The sequence below is a fragment of the Simochromis diagramma genome, unplaced genomic scaffold (genome assembly GCF_900408965.1).
Source record: "Simochromis diagramma unplaced genomic scaffold, fSimDia1.1 OVJJ01000302.1, whole genome shotgun sequence".
NCBI classification, from domain to species: Eukaryota; Metazoa; Chordata; class Actinopteri; order Cichliformes; family Cichlidae; genus Simochromis; species Simochromis diagramma.
In genome coordinates this window covers 12136504-12155477 of record NW_024386792.1, presented here as the reverse complement: position 1 = coordinate 12155477, position 18974 = coordinate 12136504, and the positions used below count along the sequence as shown (strand labels likewise).

Sequence of the window (18974 nt, the reverse complement as noted above, 5' to 3'; positions counted from 1 at the left end):
AAAAGGAAGGAGGGGGGGAGCAGACAAATGAGACTGGTTAGAGTTTTACACATCATGCAATCTGCAGGACTCATTTCTAAAAGGCAGAAAACTGTTACTATTAGTTATCTATTAGTGTGGTAATGAAATGTGAATTAGCATAACATCTCTTGTAATATCTCATTATACAGACTGTTACCAGCAGGAGTTTATGATTAATCTAACCACACTGATATAATTACTTATTAAAGACACACAATTACCAAATTTTCTGTCATATTATCAATTTAATGTGGCATGAATTTTCCTTTTGTATCCCTTCACACATTTTGCACTGATGTTTTTAAAGTTTTGTTTGAAGCACAGCATAATTTCTCAGAAAACAGGACGAGCACGTTCAAATCAAGGTCAAAACTTAGACTGATCTTGAGTTACACAAAAAAATGTCGCAATATGCTGTTTTCTTTGCCTTAAGGCAATGTGAACATACACAGATTTTTATACCTTTATTTTATGTGTAAGCACTCTGACTTTACATATAATGAAGCTTGGTATATAAATAAAATTGTCATTGTCCTTGCTTGTGTCCTCTTGTTTCAGGTGGGGATTAGACGTGCCTGTTTCAATGTGAAATGTTCTGGAACATACAGGAACCTGAATGAAAGCACACATTTTGTCCTAAAGTCTTTCAAAAAAATTTCATCATGGGTGTTACTAACAGATATTTGTCGAGTTATGAGCCACATTAGGTACACCTGTTTAAGCGCTTGTTAACACAAATACCTAAACAGCTATGTTTACATTGGGGCCATGAAGACATGCTCAAAACGACCTCCTGAAGATCAAATTGAATATCAGAACGAGCAGGGAAGATGTCAGTGGCTTTGAAAATGGTATGAAAGAATGGCTCTCAATCCAACAGAGCAGCCAACAAATCTGCAGAAACTGTTTGATGACATCAAAATCTCTGAGGGATACTTCCTGCACCTTTTTGAATCTATGCCATGAAGAATTAAGGAAGTTCTGAATGGTCCAGCCCAGTAATCCAGTAATGAAGAGGCTGATAAATGCATATATGACAGAAGGGTAGAAAATAATTACCACAAAACTAGGATTAAAGTACATTTAATGTAAATCCCATGAGCCTTATACAGTATTTCTTGTACTGTGACTGTGCCCCCTAAGTATTAATCACATCCACATATTGCAGAAAAGGTTTATGAGATTTACTCCTGCAATTGATAGCAAAAGTTACATGTAACATAAATATTAACTACTGTAGGTAAAGGAAAGATTTTTCTTTCTTTTGCCCATCAGTTAAAAAAAAAAATCATATGTGCATCACAGCATACATCTGTCACCTGGTACCACCTCCTCATTTATCTGAACCATAATTGTTTAGCAATAACATATATATAAATGGTTAATCTTCATAAAGTTGCAATCTGTGAATTTGCTCTTCCTTAGAGTTCACCACTAATGCTACTTGCTCACTACTTGCTTAGGTCTGCAATAGGCTAGTTTCCATTTATTCAAAACTAAATGTAATTTTGTATATGCAACATAAGCATATAATTTCTGAAATGAGCTGATTTTAAAATGCATAAAGTATAACACTGGCTTAAGTGTTTAGAGTAGGGATCCAGGGTATGTTCAATATGTTATCTTAATAAAAAATACCCTAGATGAAAATTTTAAAAAAGAGCAATGTTTTAATTCACAGCTTGGCTTTAAGGTGATATTATATTGTTCATGTATACTGTCAGTGAAAAGCAGTTTGACAAATAATCCCTCGTAAGTGCTTGGAGACCTTAGGGCTTCAGGAAACACCAGGTTGGAGGGAGACAAAATCAATTTAAAAATTGTTGCTGCTATATTTATGACACTGGGACACAACTGTAAGGACTCTGATGTGATTACGATCTACTGGGATGAATCTGTATGCTGCTTGTTACCCATCAAGTCCCAATTTAAAACCATTAAACATTCAGTTTAGCTAAGATCAGGTTACTGTCAATTTCTCTTGTCAGCCTGTCCTGTGTCGCTTATCAGGATATTTTCTACCTCTCAATGGCTTTGCTAAAAAGATAACCTCTTTTTCCCCCCACTCGGCTTGTCACACACAGCCATGTCTGTGAATTCAAATGAATATAAGTGACTAGAGACGCTAGGGTCACATAAGTTGAGGGAAATAAGGTAATTATAAAGGACTGCGACTGGTTTTCACTGGTTTTGATTTGATCCTGAGAGTTCTGTCCCTCCGTCTCCCTCGTTGCCTTTGTTTAAGTAAACCAGCATTACAAAGTCAAACTGATGAAATGTGACTTGACAGCTGGAGCTTTTGTCTCCAGTCTCAAAACAAGCTGGCTACCCAAACCCGCCCAATTCCAACACCGTGGGCCATGAACACACTTGCAGTCCGTTGATAGAAAATTACATTACAATATTCAGTATTTAGCACGACAAGAATGGTCCATGTGTTAAGGTATAAAAGGTTTTAATACGCAGAACAGTTGATCCAGATGTTTAGAAACTGAAGTCAAAGGTAACTGGATGAAAGGACAGAAATCTTTTGTCTGCCTGAAGTCTTTGTCTCGCAGCCCTCGGCTGGTGATGCCTTGGTGATGCTCTCACACTGCAACCACCTTTAGCTCTTGTCGATATCTTTAGCCCAGCTTTCAACAAGAAAAAATCAGACTGAGTTGAATAATTCTGGTTGCTTTGGCTGCGTGTTTTGATGCATGCGGCTGAATTTGAGCAAACAGTTTGCTCCTGTATACCTCCTCATTCTTCTGTCAGCAGTGCAATCATACATAAAAAGCAGTGTGCCAGTTAAGCTGGCAGCCATAGGTGGCCCAGCCATAACAGACCAGTCGTTATGTTTGATAGATGAGCTGGTGTGCTTTGGGTCATGAGCCATTTTTCTACATATTTTGTTCTTGTCACATCTTTTTTTCCATGAGTCCATAACTTTGTACAAGAGCTTCCACTTTCTTTCTGGATGTTTTCTGTATTGTTTTATAAGTTTCAATCTCATATAGGATTTGTTTTTTCTCACTGAATCATCTGATGATCAGTTCATTACATGATCATTATTATTTGCCTGCAGATTATTCTTAACTTCCTGCTGCCCTGCTCGTGTTTCTTGGTTAGACATTTTTTGCTTTTTTAGAATGATCCCAACTTTTGTTTTAGCCAATCAACTTACTATCTGTCTCACAGATTTAAGCTTGTGCATCCAATTATTTTTTAAGTCATTAAAGATGTATGCTGTACAATCATTCCACTCTGAAAGAAAACATTAAAAGACCAAAAATTACCAAAGTTAATCACTTTTTTGCAGAGAATTACATTACAGGAAATCTACCACTCTCGTCGGTGGTATGGAGCAGTGTTCTTCCTTGTTTTCAGTCTTTATAATAAGAGACACTTATCATATCCAAACTGAAGCTTCATACATGCCGAACAGACATGACGTCTTCACTGAACTCTTGCCAAGAAAGTGCTACTTGACAACTACTCATTACAACTTATATTCAATATAAAAATATGCAACTTTAATAATAGCATTTCAGGTAGCGCGGAGAGCAGACAGTTTTTATCTGGGAGTGACATCATCTATCATGGTCAGTTTTTTCAAGGATGCTAATACGGTACATCATCAAGAGGAAGTGAGCTACGCCAGGGTGACTCAGAGAGCGCCCCACTGGAGTCGTGTGTGTGTGTGTGTGTGTGTGTGTGTGTGTGTGTGTGTGTGTGTGTGTGTGTGTGTGTGTGTGTGTGTGTGTGTGTGTGGATATGGGGCAATAGGGATGGCTAATGGACCAAACCCCAACACCTGCTCCCTCTCACTGTCTTTTCAGTTGACAGCTACTGTATGTACTGCTTTCTTGTTACTGGCTAGTACTAAGCGTATCACAGCAAGATATAGGCACAAGCCATTATTACTATTATTCTCTGAATTTTAGCTCTAATACAAGATTTTTCCACTGTTCAGTATTTACATGATTTAATATAAAAAAAAATGATAGTAATGCAAATCTGAAACACATTTGACGCAGTGTTGCACTGATTAATTGATCCATTATTTTAAAAAGATTATTGGTAATTATCTGAAAAATCCATTACTCTTCATAATTAAAAAGCCATTCATCAGAGATTTGAGATTATTTAATTCCAGAAAGTTTCTCCTTTGCTTTGAGTTCAGAGAAAAGAAGTTCTGACAATGACACAAACCTCGATGGACATTTTTCTTTTTTCTCTGGTGTTTTCTAGTTTAGACTAAAAAAAATTGTATAAATAAATATTAAATGTAATAATTGTACATTTAAGCTACACATTAATATACAATAAAATTAATCAATAGCAGCAGTAGCCACAATCTCCTGACACACGTCAGACCTAAGCCAGAAGACAAAAAAAGGGCAATCCTTCATTAATCAATAAGGATCTCAATCTCATAAATAAATCACTGTGCATCCTTAACATGATGTAGCAAAGTGCTATTTCAGTCTCTAAAAGCCTGAATGAAAAGTTAATACATATTTTTGAATCTATGTGTACTTCTGTTGTTCTGGTCAATTGATGAACAAGTGTTTTTGTTAATTTTTAGTAAATGAATTAATACAGAACAACAAAAACACTGACAATTTGCTGATGTTCCTTTGATTCCAGGTGTGTGCAAGTAAATGTAAAACCATTTTATACAAAGTTGTACCAAAAGTTAAATTTTGAGATTTTGAACTGATTGTAATGCCACAAAGATGTCACATTACTAAACAATTGTTACATTAATTTAAAAAAAAACAAAAAACTGATCAGCTGATTTAAGAAAAACAGTTACTTGTTTGCTTCTGTTTATCTGACCTCTGTTTCATCTCCTTTATGGTATTTGTCTCCAGGCACAGTCACTTTCATGCTTAAGAATGTATCATGTTCAAAATAAAATCACTTTTTATGACATTTCATGTATTTTATGCATTTCTTTTTCTAAAACAACTGACACCTTGGGCACATCTGAAATGATTAAAGATCATCCTTTAGAAGATGCATAAGCAATACAGTGCTAGCATCACTGATGCTCATTATTAAAACTCATTCTCTGTCTTCACGGTTATACACTCACAAGCCACTTTGTTAGGTACATGTGTTGAACTGCTTGTTAACACAAATATTTAATCAACCAGTCATATGATTCATGACCATTTGTGACCGGTCATATGGTCATGCAGACACGGTCAAGACAACTTGCTGAAGTTCATCAAAACAGAACAAAAGGTGATTGAAGTGACTTTAAATGTAGCATCATTGTTAGTGCTAGATAGGGTGTGTAGAATATTTCAGAAACTTTCGATTTTGTAGGATTTTTCTACATAGTTATCTCTAATGTTTACAGAGAATGGACCAAAAATGTGAAAATATCAGTTGAAAGCAGTTTTGACTGCTTCAAGCTGATAGAAAGCCAAAAGTAACTTGAATAAATACTCGTTATAACTCGGGTATGGAGAACAGCATATCTGAGCAGATGAGCTACAGCAGCAGAAGACCACACTGGATGTCATTTCTGTCAGCTAAGAACAGGAAACTGAGGCTACAGCTCACACAAGCTCACCAGTATTGGACAATAAAGAACTAGAAAAATGTTGCCAGGTCTGATGAGTCACAATTTCTGCTGCAATATTCAGATGGCCAATGTGAGAATTCCAAATCATTCCAATATGGACCAAAATCCAGCACCTTGTTAAATCTATGCCATGAAGATTTAAGGCAGTTCTGAAGACAAACTGAGGTCCGACCTGGAATTAGCAAGATGTACGTAATAAACTGACCAATGTGTTTGTAGGACGTTTCATTATTAGCACCCATTTTCTGCCTTTGTGCTTATACTAATGCAAAAATGTGTCCATGTTCACACTGCAACAATTTAGAAGTGTGATCTCGGACACACAAACAAATTCCAGTTCACATTCATGGCACTGCAGTTACATTACATAACAAGAAAGCCTCCATACAAATATTTAAACAAAAACATCAACTTTAAAAAAAAGGTTCTGATGTAACCTGCGTGCACTACAGAGATGCAAAAGCATTAGTTAAGCATTTTCTACAGCTTTAATTCAACATAGCCAGACTCATGGAAATCTGCACATACAAACAAACACCTCCCCGGCACATTTAATGTATTATGCACAGCTTCCGTGCGCCAAGTAACAGCCCATTAATCACATGCTCCTCGGTTGCTATGCTTTGCGAAGACAGGACAGTTCAACCCAGATTAAAATATTATGCAAGTTTGCCAAAGACGTTAAGGCAGGGTGTCAGATGTTTTTTCTTTGGCTTTTGCTTTTCAGTTAATATCTACCCAAGGACCAAGTGAAGGCCAAGTGCAAACCATAGAAAAGAAAAATGTTAATATGTTGCTCCTCTGGGCAGAGTCATGAGACTTCTGTTCTGTTTCCACTGCCAAAACTCAGAGCAGATTGGAAGGCAAATGTCACACAGTGTATTGTTCAGTTTAACAGTCTGCACGTCTTCAGTTTTTTCTTAATAGCCTTCAATTCAGAGCTCTTGACACCAGAGTCTGAAATAATGTAGCATCTCGATGAAATGTGCGGATTTTGAAACCTGAAGAGCTGGTTATTTTTTTCTTACTTCATGTATTTCGGGAATTAAGTCTGGCAAAAACTTTATTTCTTTAAAGGTTTCTGGCATGGGAATTCTAGCTCTGCAAAAAGTATTTCAAATATTTGAAAGTATTCCCAAATATATTGTGGCCTAGATTTGTTGCTTTGATGTACACTTTGCTCTCCCAGTGCAAAACCTACCCTTTTCTGAATAATACTGACATCAGAAGGACGTGTTGAGGCAGAACAAAGCAGTGGGCATGGCAATGAGTGACAGGACTTGGCAAACAGAGCTGGATCTTCTGCAGTGATCACACTCTTATCCCTCGTGCTTAGCATATTGGAAATGGGCACACTGCCCAGAACAAAATATTGGACAAATTATGCGTGTGTGTGTGTGTGTGTGTGTGTGTGTGTGTGTGTGTGTGTGTGTGTGTGTGTGTGTGTGTGTGTGTGTGTGTGTGTGTGTAAGTGGCTTACTCCATACTCCTACATGAGAGCGGGATGAGACACACAGCATGATTTGTGTTTGTTTGTGTGTGCGTGAGTGTTTGACCATATGGGTTAAGTGTAAGTATATTGTACTCCACACACGTACAATTGCTCGGACAATATGATAACCTTCTCTTCAGATGAAAACAACTCATATGACTGATACACTTTCTCCCACAGCAGAGACTACGGTTACAGTTGAATAAAATGGATGGAAAGGTGCCTAAACTCAGGGTGTTAGTCATGATTGCTGGTGATCCACTTTCTATTATTGTGTGTTTACTAATGAGGCAACTGCTTCTGTTGCATGACAGCATAACTTTGTGTAACTGATATAAAGTCTTTGGAGCACTACAGTCTGTAATTGTCATTTAACATGATATCAAATTCACATGAAAAGTGTAACTCAGTCTAAAGCTGTTGTCGCATGTCCAAATATCACAGAAAGGACCAACAGGAGATATGGGGAAAAAAACATAAACCAAAACTTTAGATCAAAACATCTACTGAACGTCAATGTTTTACAGCGATTTATTTCTCTGTGTGACATCATAATGATGTGGCAGCTGGACAACTGCAGAATGAAAATGATACAGTCAGAAGGAAGGATAGGTGGATAAAACACGTGACGCAGATGAAGTGGTATAAAACATTACTGTGGATCCAGTGGAGATAAATGACTACTAAACTATAGATGACAGCAGGTTTAGCCAATCAGCAAACTACTGACCATGAAAATTCACATGCTTATATGTTTAATCTATTAGCTAAATATGTCTGGCGTGCCAGCCACAGCAGAGTCGAGCATACACACTCCATCTGCTGGGCCTATATTTTCATCAATATCCACCCATTATGCACATAAACTGGTGTTGAAATTGCAGCACACGAGTGTCAAAGGTACATCTCGATGTCCCAGCCACAGATTTCTGTTGGCACACCTCTCAATGCTGCCTTGTTTTCTGTCCAATGAGCCCTCCAAATTAAAAGATAAAATTTGCCCATGCTCTCCAGAACAAGAAAAAAATCGGATGCACCTATTGATATGAAAACATCAGTTTTGTGGCCCTTCAGAAATAAATATACAATTTCATGGGTTTGAGTTTAAATGATGACTTTGTGAAGGTAAAGCAATCATTACTATGGTAACAAATAACTAGTTAGCTAATATTTATGAGCATTTATAAAGGAAATCATCTTTGGTTGGAAAACTGTCCTGAGTTCTGATATTTTTGGATCTCCTGTTGTTACAGACTTCGCTGTCACTCCGTCATAACATCACCTCACTTCCTCCTTTGGCACCACCATAATTACGACAGGCCATGTATAATTGATGCATATTTAATACATGTTTTCAATAATACATCTAACTTCTGTTTCAGCGTCGCTGGTACTAGGATGAAAAGCAGAAAATATTTTCCACCTCATAGTACAATGCAATCATTTTTTTCATTTAGCTCCTTATTGAATCATATTAAGATTTACATTTTTTGAAGCCTTTACTTTTTTTGTATATTCTGTTATTTTCAGTTTTACCAAGCCTTTTCTTTAGTTTTATTTTTTAACCTTTCTTACCTATTTTGGTCTGTAACATTGCATTTATTTTATTGATATAAGCTGTTTGGGCTATTGTAACACAGTATTTTACCTATTTTTAGGATTAATAAAGTATTTCTTATCTCTGAAAGTTTTGATATACAGTGGACCTCATGGCTGGACATGTGTAAGTGTTTGGAATGGGGCATTCAGGAGGTCTAGCAGCTCTTTTCCACTAGTACCTACTCAGCGCGACTCGTAGTACCTGGCACCAGGTACTTTTGTTAAAGTCCCATGTTTTACCTTGTATCTTCTGTTTATGCTTTATTGATTCGAAAATAAACTGTTGAATGCCAAAGATTTAGTGATTCATCCCGACATTTCAGATCTTAAGCCCCTGGCATCAAATCTTAAACATCAGAAAATCTTGTTATCTTTGATTCCTTTCTTAAATTTGACTCACAAATTAAATCAAGCGTTAAAGTCTTTCATTTAAAAAAAGAAGAAATTATTTCTTTCTATCAATGATCCCGAGGAAGTCATTCATGCTTTTATTACATCTAGACTAGAATGCTGCAATTCCTCATCTGTTGGACTGAGCAAAACCTGATATCATGAATGCAGCCGGTTCAAAATGCTGCTGTTAGACTCTTGACTGCTACATGGAAGTGGGCTCATATTCCAGTCATTCTTAAATCATTGCACTGGCTTCCTGTGACGTACAGGATCAATTTCAAAATGTTGCTTCTCACATGTAAGTGCTTTTGTGGGCTTGCTCCAGTTTACAGCTTTACAATGCTATGTTCTATGACGCTCACTTAGTTGACTTCTTGTAATTTCAAATTCCCGATAAGGTTGTACAGGTGATCAGGCATTCTCAGTCAAAGCTCCAAAACTCCCTGGAATCATCTTGTTTCTCAGGTTAAGTCATCTTCCTCGGCAACTGAAAACAAACATCTTCTCATTAGCTTTCTCATCTTCAGACTATTGCTTAATTTTTCCTAATTCCTCTTTTTTACTATTCGTATTTTATTATTTTTTATTATTATTTACTCTATTTTTCTTTATTGTTCTTAAATCATTAATATTATTCCTATGATAGTTTTGATGCTGTGCAGCACGTCACTGTCTGTTGTGCCTAAATGTGCTATATAACATATATGTATAATATTGACTTGAAACATTATTAGATGACCTAAAACATTATTGCACATTTATGTGTTTCAGCTACCTCAGTTTTTTTTTAGTTCAGTGTCCACATTGATAGTTGACCAGTGAAGTAGTCATCAGTGCTAAACACAAACATGTCATCAGTATATACACTCAGTTCTTTTCCTCCCTCCTCCATCCCTCTGGTATGAAAGCAGATCTAGGCAGTAAAGGGATCCAGATATTGTAACAAGCACTTAAATGGGGTCTAGTATAGCCCACAGCTGCTGCCTTCTTCTAATCTATGCTGCCGCCACCCTTCCTCCTCCTCCTCCCAGCCTCGAGCCCTTTCAGGCCATCCTGCTGCTGGTGGTTGGTCTTCCTCCCTCAGGGCACACAGGGCTGTTAGGCCACCATTAGTCCTACTAATGGGCCTGACAACTGCACCACATCCTCAGCATTTAGACCTCCTCTGTCTGAGATATGGATATCGACCACTTCTCAATGGAACTGGAGAGTATAGGGCCAGAGGGTGGGAGTCGATTTTGTATGTACATATACAGAATTTGTGTGTTATGCACGCACACACAAAAACTAACCGTTGGCTTCAAGACATGTCTTCACCTTAAAATTCATTGGTTTATGCTACCTTAGGGGAACTTCATGATCCTATAAGGAAATCATGTCTCCATAACTATTTGTGGAGACATGATTTTTAAATCAAAATAATCTGTAAAAACTAGAAAACACACCTACACATTAAACACCACATGACTAAAAAGTACACGAACCAAGTACATGTGTCTTTCTATGTGGTTATGTGTCCCTGATTACCATTACAGTCCATTTTACAAGAGTGTGGGAGTGTGTCTCTGTCTCATTGTGTATTTGCATGTGCATAACATTAATGTGCACATCAGATTGCCTCTTGTCCCCTGCCAGTTTACCCGCTCTCTGTTTCTATTGACAGTGTTGAGATCCATGGCTGAAATTCCGATATGATTAACTTCTGAAGAAATAATTCAGTACTAAGGACTTCTGAGTGTTTCATTCACACACTGAAATCTGCCAAACCATCATTATAGCATAGAGCAGTCATTGAGGTGAACTAAATTCTACTCTAACAAGCTCTGGTACTCATTTGCAGAGAAGAATATCTATATTACATATCTGATCCAGATCTCTTTACTTCTTTGATGTACAAGATCAGTCTCCTGGTGTGAAGAGTTAAGAAGGTGCAAGAAACAACTCTAACACATAGGGATTCATCAGAGAAGCCCATTCAGAGCAGAGCTGAAAGAATAACACCTGTTTAATAAGGAAAGACACTGACAAGATTTACTACTTTTTATACTACATGTAATTGGTGGAGGCTGGTAACCTGTGATCGCCATGTTTCAGTATATTTTAACATGGTGTCTAATCTTTCAGTCTAAAAATACAGTGTACACATAAGTTCAGAGTAAAAACAACTTACTTGCAGCAAAATGCAAAATTGAAGCAACTATTTTAATGATCAAAATTTGATGTAAAACTCACAAACTTTTATGGTTTCGGGTCAGTCCAGGTTAGTCATTTGATACTGAAACAAACAAATCAAGCTCTCTCAATAGAGATTAATGTTGGATGTAATTTCATTATTTTCTTCTGTTTTATAGACTGAGCAGTCAAACTAGACGGTAATCAGCATAAATCATTTAGATGGAGGAAAAGCTGATGGGAGTTCAGTTTTAATAAAAGGCTACAGTCTGGTAAATAACAACCTGTTAATCACGCACAAATGCATTTCGGGAAGTACACAAACATTACTGCTTCCTGCACTTTTATCAAATGCTTGGTCTTAATGTTAACATAGAGTTCAAGAAGTGCAGCTCAACAATGGCAGGGATGGCTGTGATACCCACAGACTGCCTTGTTTTCCTCCTGACCTTACAGTGGGGACACAGGCAAACTACAATCTAGGGAATAGCATTGCAGGAAATTGTTTACATCTATTATTTTTTCTATTATTATTACTATTTATAAGTGATGGGAACTCTTCTACAGAAGGATATTTTTGGTAGAGTTTTCAGCAAACTAATCTTACTGTAAATTAATTTAAAAGGCAGCCCAGACAGACTAGCAAACAGTGGCACTAATGGTGAGCTCTGCCTGTCTCACTTGGTTAGTTTCACACGCCCACCACACGAGCGTCAGAGCAAGCTTTTACCGGCGCCTTGACATGTCAGTCACAATAAAAGTGACTAACCTACATAATGCAAATGTAACAGTACAACCCATTTAACTTACTCAGTCTCCAACACGACTGATTACTATGGATGTCCAACATATAAAAAAAGCTTCATACTGTCTGTGATTCTTATCTGTTTATTATCACTTTATGTAACCACTACTAGAAATTAATGATCTATTTTAATAACTATGACAACATTATGATTTGACAGGCGTCTGTGTGCCAAGTTAGCCAAGTATTGCATTCATATTCTCAGTTGTGATATATGTAAGCTGGATAAGAAAAGGACACTGACATTTAAGGAATTGTATTTTAGAGGCAGAACACAATAGTTTTTATGTGCTCTTTAGATGCTTCCAAAACATTTGACATCAGAAGTAGTTTGCTAAATTGCAATGCAGAGGGGTCCCTGCATATCTAATTAGGATTTTACAGTGTTGGTACTCACATAGAACTATGCAAGTTAAGTGGAATATGGAGTTATCTGAATCTTTTTCTGTATAATGGAGTAAGACAAGAGGGAATATTGTCTCCTGTTCTATTCGATCTGTATCTTAATCATCTTTCTGTCACGTTAAATGACTGTAAGACTGGTTGTATGCTGGGTAATCTTCTTGTTAAACATTTAATGTAAGATGCTGATCTTATAACTGTAATTTGTAGATCCAATGATATGTACAAAAACTACTTAAACTGCATCGAATTTAGAGGAATGCGTGTTACACGAATCTATCTTACATCTACAAATCACCACCATGCAGCAGCTTCTGGCCAAAGAAATCTTCCATACTTCCATGAAAACACTTTCTGTTATTATGAAATGACGGCATTTTATCCAAGTAATGACTGCGTTTGCGTAACACCCCAAAAGTTCTCACCTGCAGCCTCCGTCTTCGGATGATCCCTGAATCATCCATAGCGCGTGTCGGAGGGGGTGTCACACCTGTCGGTTGGTCTCGTGGCCCCCTGGTCTCCAGGTGACGGGGCGAGAAGAGGGTCCACTCTCGCGTGGCTTTCAGCGAGCCAGCAAGACGTGATAATTGAACGCTAATAAGCCGAAACACCCGACGGAGTGTCGGTAGGTGTCAACATCACTTTTCAGAGAAAAGCAGATGATGTTCCGGAGATTAGGTGGCCCTGTTAAGGTCAGTATGAGAAATACCATAAATCCTATATATGAATACGCATATATAAACGTTTACCGTCACGTGCTACAAGCAAAAAACTACACCGGGGTTTGACCAAAATATAAAAAGTGCCGCTCCTGTGCTCGACCCCAGCCGACATCCCATGCTGGCTGAGACTGACAGAGAGTACTGACTAGGCTCCTCTGCGAAGTGCTGAATAAGCAAGAGGCTTCACGGTGGGATCAGAGTGCTCTGCATGAACTTAGGTCCAGCTGGGAGATAGAGAAGAACCCCTCACACCGAGGCTTATCGAGGCGAAGATAAAACAAAGTTTGCGCACATCTTCACTCCCGAACAGCCGGTGATCCACGACCAAAGACAAAAAACATTTTCACTAAAATTAAATTAGATCACCATTTTAGATGCTTCTGTCGCGATGATGCTCCGTTGGTTTAAAAACCCAGTAAAGAAGTCCTCAAGCAGCCAAGCCACATACATCTATGTGCTGCGTGCAGGTACACAGAGTTCACTGCATGCATACTGCACATCACTACCACAGATCTCGAGCTTATCACACATCCACGTCAGGGAATATGTGCATTTAAAAAAAGGAAAAAAGGGGGAAAGGCACGATGAATGAGAAGCGCCTCTACCCGTCCATCTGGTGAAACATGCAAACACAGCGGCATCGAAAGCAGGTTGATCGCTTCTCGTTTTCGTCCCCTGGGACACGGATTTGTCCGTCTTCGGGTAGTCGATGTGTTTAGCCTGTTCTTCTCGGGTGTAGCACCGCTTTTCCTGTGAAGAAATGATCTGTGTTTGCTTCACAGTCTTTGCTCCATCCTCGGCTCCAGCCACCCACTTCCTACTACCAAGCGACGTTTAACCCCTCAGCGACCGGAGACGGTGAGAAAGACTAGCTGTGCCGGCTGAGATGTGCGATTTTCTGTTCCTTATTCTGATAATAGCAGGAGTTTCAGGTAGGAACTGAGCAGGAGGAAAGTGGAGACACGATTTCTTTTAAAGAGGCTTGTAGAGTGAAGCTGGGGGACATAGTGTACCTGTTTCTTCATTTACTGGCCCCTGGTGTTGTTCTATAAATAGCTGTAGAATATTTTTATGTACTGAAGAACTCATTGAGTGCTCAACCTGTTATTTCAACTCTTACATATATATTAAAAGTATTAAACTAAATGCAGTCGTTTTGGTAGAGGAGTTTATTTTTGTATATCTCAATTACCAGCTCCTATTTAGCACCATAACTGGTATCCCAAAGGATCACTAAATGAAAGTAAATCTGAAAAAAAAAAACCCAACCTTCCACCTGAGCTGTTTTCTTTTATTTTACAATAACTACAATAATTTCATGGGTCATGTCATTTCTTCCTGTTAAAAGGGAGTTTTTCCTTCCCATTATTGCCGAAGTGTTTGCTCACAGGTGGAAATATGATTGTTGGGAGTTTTCGCTGTTTTCTTTGCATAGGGTCTTGACCTCACAATATAAAGCACCTTATTAAACCCCCTATATAATTTTAAGGGCCTGTAGAGCAAGGATGTCAAAGTCATTTTACATCGGGGGCCACATACAGCCCACTTTGTAGGTAGGGTCTCAAGTGCGCTGGACCAATGAAACTGTCCTTTCTGTCCAGTCAGTGTATAGAGGTTTAACTGGCCATTTAATCCCTACAATATCTCAGTGTAAGAAAAATAAGTTTAATTTGAACAGTATACCTCAGTTTTTTTTACATGATAAAGAAATACTGCTGCAGCCAATGAAAGAAAGCTATCATTAAGGCTCTTTGAGCTTAAATTGTAATAAACAAATGTGTGAAAAATAACAGAAAAAGTTAACTAGTGTAATTAATCGTGTCCCCATTTCTATAGTAGATAATGAAAAAACAGGGTTTTTCCTGTCATTTGAATATTTATTGATTAATGCATTACTTTAGTGTGGTATGAATGACTGTGGGGGAAGGTCTTTATCAGCAGGAAAAGCTTTAACATTTATGAAAATACTCGAAAGTCTAAAATGTATGCCTTCACATTTCCCAAATAAGTCTAGAGGTTCAGATTTGAATCTTCTTGTATTTGACGCCTCTACTCTGGTTGAAGATGAAGATCAGATGAAGATCAGTGGGGGGTGAGGGACATTTGTTTGATTTTATTTTGTGGATTTTTAGGGACACACCCTACATGACAGTTCGTTGAAACTTGAACTCCTACCTAAAATAAATAAAAAATAAAAAATCCTCCCTTAATGTTTGCATTCAGGGTTATTAAGTTACCTCCAAGTTTAAGATTTAACGTCGTTGTTCATAAATGGCGTCTTCCAGCCGCCTCCTGACATGCTTTCTATTGGTATTCCTATGAAAAATGGCATCAAGTATTATGCATTATTCAACATTCACACCTGTCACACATGGGATTCATTGGCACATAACATTTCACAGCTCCTCACCCTTGAGTTACTTGCATCCCTGATCCACATGCTAATGAATGAACATGAGAAATTTCCACTGCTGTGGTTTTAAAGACAAAGGCCTTTTGGGATGCTGGCATATTAAGGGAAACTGTGTGCGTTCTGTTCTGATATTATCCAAATCAAGTGAACCATGTTATTCCCTGCTGAGCCTGAAGACAGATGTGAATACATAGTCAATAAAAGGAATGCACATCCCAATCAATGCTAAAGAAAAATCACTCCACAGTAGTAATCACTGACTGCACTGTAACATTTAGGGGCAAAGTCCATCACAGTGTTCACACAATGTCTCTGAATGATATTATACTGTTAAACATTGTCACAAGAAAGAAAGACAGAAATGTTGGTCAAAGGTGGCTTGTGAGAAGGATCAATGTGGAGATGGAAAAACACACAGGAGGCCAGGCAGCTGGTCTAGCTCCAGCTTCAGGAGAGGGGGAGACAGGAGGGGGACTTTAATGGTTTTTAGCATTGTGGCCTAAATGATCCCCGTCTCTCTGAGCAGACGGAGCTGGCAAGCTTTACTCCCTCTCACTGCGGGATTTAGTGCTGACAGATAATTCTGAGTTCAACGTCAACTCCCCAAATACTCCACCACCAAAGCTTCAGTCTTACTTTGAAGACATAAGGAGAAAAATGCCCTCTTCTCATGTACAGTACTGTGCAAAAGTCAACCTTTATTTCTTTATGCTTTGCTAGGAAAATGGGAAATGGCTACTGGGATTTATTCAAACATGACTGTGCAAATAAAAATGGAAATACAGAATATAAGGCAAAACCAGAGTTTGTACAGTTCTAACAAGCTTTAAAGTCAATATTTGGTATGTCCATCTTTATTCTTCAACACAGCCTGAACTCTATTAGGGAAGCTTTCTTGTGTTTTCTTTAAGTCCCAAAGATGAGGTTGGGCCACGGGGCCTATACCAGCTATGTTTGATTCATTTCAAACTGAATTTTTGTTATTACTGTGGCGCCACTGCAGTACCTTCGAGGCCCATCGGGGGACCCTGGCCCTTTTTTGAACATTGGATGCCTTTTGATTTGTTCTCTGTCAAGATGATCTCACTGTCTCAATAACATTGAGCTCCCGGCACTGAGGAGGCCAATCCATGTCTGACGCTTTTCTATCTAGGTATGTTTGTAGTGCATTGCCTTTGTGTTTGGGAACATCGTCATGTAGAAAATGCTTGTGATATTTCCTCTATGGCGGATCAAAATCTGCATTCATAATTCCAACAAGTGCGACCAACACCACTGGCAGGAATGCAGCCCCAAATCATAACAGAGCCTCCATGTGTTTTAGAGATGGCTGTAGACGCTCAGTGTTATACCTCGCTAAAACCTGGTACTTTAAAGGGGGGCTTTCTGTAAAGAATCTGCATGGGCCCACAGTCCAAAGACATATTTCCTGAGTAGTTGCCACAGTGGTTGGACACGCATGTTTGATTTGGCACAGATGTTACATGACGCAACCCTTCCTTGGGGATCGGCACAAGGAGCACAGCTTCTCCCAGTGTTGAACTGGAGGTCACTCACGTGTAAGGCGATACTACATTGATTGGTGCCTCTGAATTGAAGATGAGTATATGGACATGAATGTATAGTGTGTGTGTGTGTGTGGCAGAGTGTACCTTTCTTTTTGTCCTATATCTGCTGGGACAGGCCCCAACCCCTATCCCTGATACCTCGTTTGATAAGTGGTTAGGATATTGAATAAAAAATAAATCTATTTTACCATGGCTATTGATAAGTATGTTGTCCTCTAATATAGAACAAAACCTTCTACTTTTTACAACACTGCTGTTTAAACCACATATTACTTGAAAACAAAAACAACCTATGAGATATTTGTTTGATTGTTTTAATCGTACAAACAAAACTGTGCACACAAGCAAAAATAATTCCTGATGTTTTTAAGCTTAAAAAATGAGAACATGGGTGCGGCAACCATGTTTCTTCAAGGGGATTTGACCAGTATTAAGCTGTGCAGGGCAGCCCTGTGCTTTAGAAATAATTTTAGAACAGCTTTCAATCCATTCTTGTTGAACCTTTTTCACAATGGCATCTGACATTTACTGAAATGAGCAACAACTCAGACCCAGATACTCATCCCTTTAAAAGCCTCTGTTTCTAATAGCACTTTTACTGAAGTATTGCTCTGTGTGTCCACAATGTTTTTAAGTGAATGATTTTCATTCAATTAATCAATGAGATTTTATTAATAAATACAGGTTTAACTTTAAAAATCTGTGAGATGTAACATAGTGCTACATGTTAACCATAAATCCAATCAAGTTGACACTGGCCTTATCAGCAGGAGCGTTTACAAACCATATCTGACAAATATGGTCATCAGCATGTCAGAAGGTGAAAAATTATAGGTTTTAGGTAGTGACCTAGTTATCAGCTTGTTTGACTTCTCCAACGCATTTAGCTTATGCTGCTTTTTGTTCCGTATTATTATTCAATAATGAATGAGGGCACATGAATTTTACATCTTTTTGTTCATTAAATGCTGCGAGGTCTGTACAGGGGGAGGAGGTTGCAGTGGCAGAGCTCAGAAATTGTGAAGTTTCACAGGCAAATACCTTTTTTTCTGTTACTCTGTGCAAAAGCTCCCCAAAATGATGTCATACTTTTTCAAAGGATGCCCTGAGGGAGGTCGCAATGGGTCAGCTTTCAGCAGCCAAAAGCTCGGCGGGGCTGGGTTTTGGAGTATGCCTGCCGCTTTTGGGATCCCATTTCCCATCGTGGTTAGCCTGCCACAAGAGCCATGTCAGCTCACATCTCTTCATAGACTGCAAGTGGTTCCCCCTGCATTCAAATCCTCTGTGCATGTGTGTGTGTGTGTGGAGACAAACCGTAGCATACTGCTGTTACTGGGAACAAGCAGTCATACATCATATTTATATACAAGGAGTATACAGTAAATTAGAGAGCCCCAGTAGGATGTTTTACAAACTATCAGAGATCCCTTTTGACCAATTAATCAGCTATACGCTTTTTCTTCTCCAAACGACCATTATTACACCACAGTGTACCAAAAAAACATGAAAAATGTGTTAATGTCAGTGCAGTCCAGTCAAAAAGCTACACAATAAATACAACATTCAGAAAACCAACAGAGTAATTGTCTTTCGGTGTTTTGTGTAACTTGTGGTGTTTTATATTGTACCTTGTTTTATCACACGCAGGCTGCAATTAACTCCATTGTAAATCTGTAATTGGTCAGCTAATTGTTTTCTAAATCAAAAGAAAGAAAATGAAAGCAGAGGAAAACAAATCACAATCCCAGAAAGAGACTTCCTCAAAGTGCAGCTTGTGTCTCTCGGACCAAACCCCAAAGAACTCCC

At 38.4% G+C, this 18974-nt stretch overlaps 1 protein-coding gene across 4 annotated transcripts in view; it reads right to left on the bottom strand.

The window, feature by feature from the left end:
* LOC120729097 (microtubule-associated serine/threonine-protein kinase 1-like) overlaps positions 1-14049 on the bottom strand; it is a 77539-nt gene extending 63490 nt beyond the window's left edge. For all 4 annotated transcript variants that reach the window (XM_040024539.1, XM_040024537.1, XM_040024540.1 and 1 more), the window contains exon 1: positions 12891-14049. Coding sequence is in view for 2 of the 4 variants with exons in the window: in XM_040024537.1 (XP_039880471.1) it covers positions 12891-12929 (39 nt within the window). In the remaining 2 variants the exon portion in view is untranslated. The remainder of the gene's footprint in view (positions 1-12890) is intronic.
* Positions 14050-18974: the final 4925 nt, after the last annotated feature.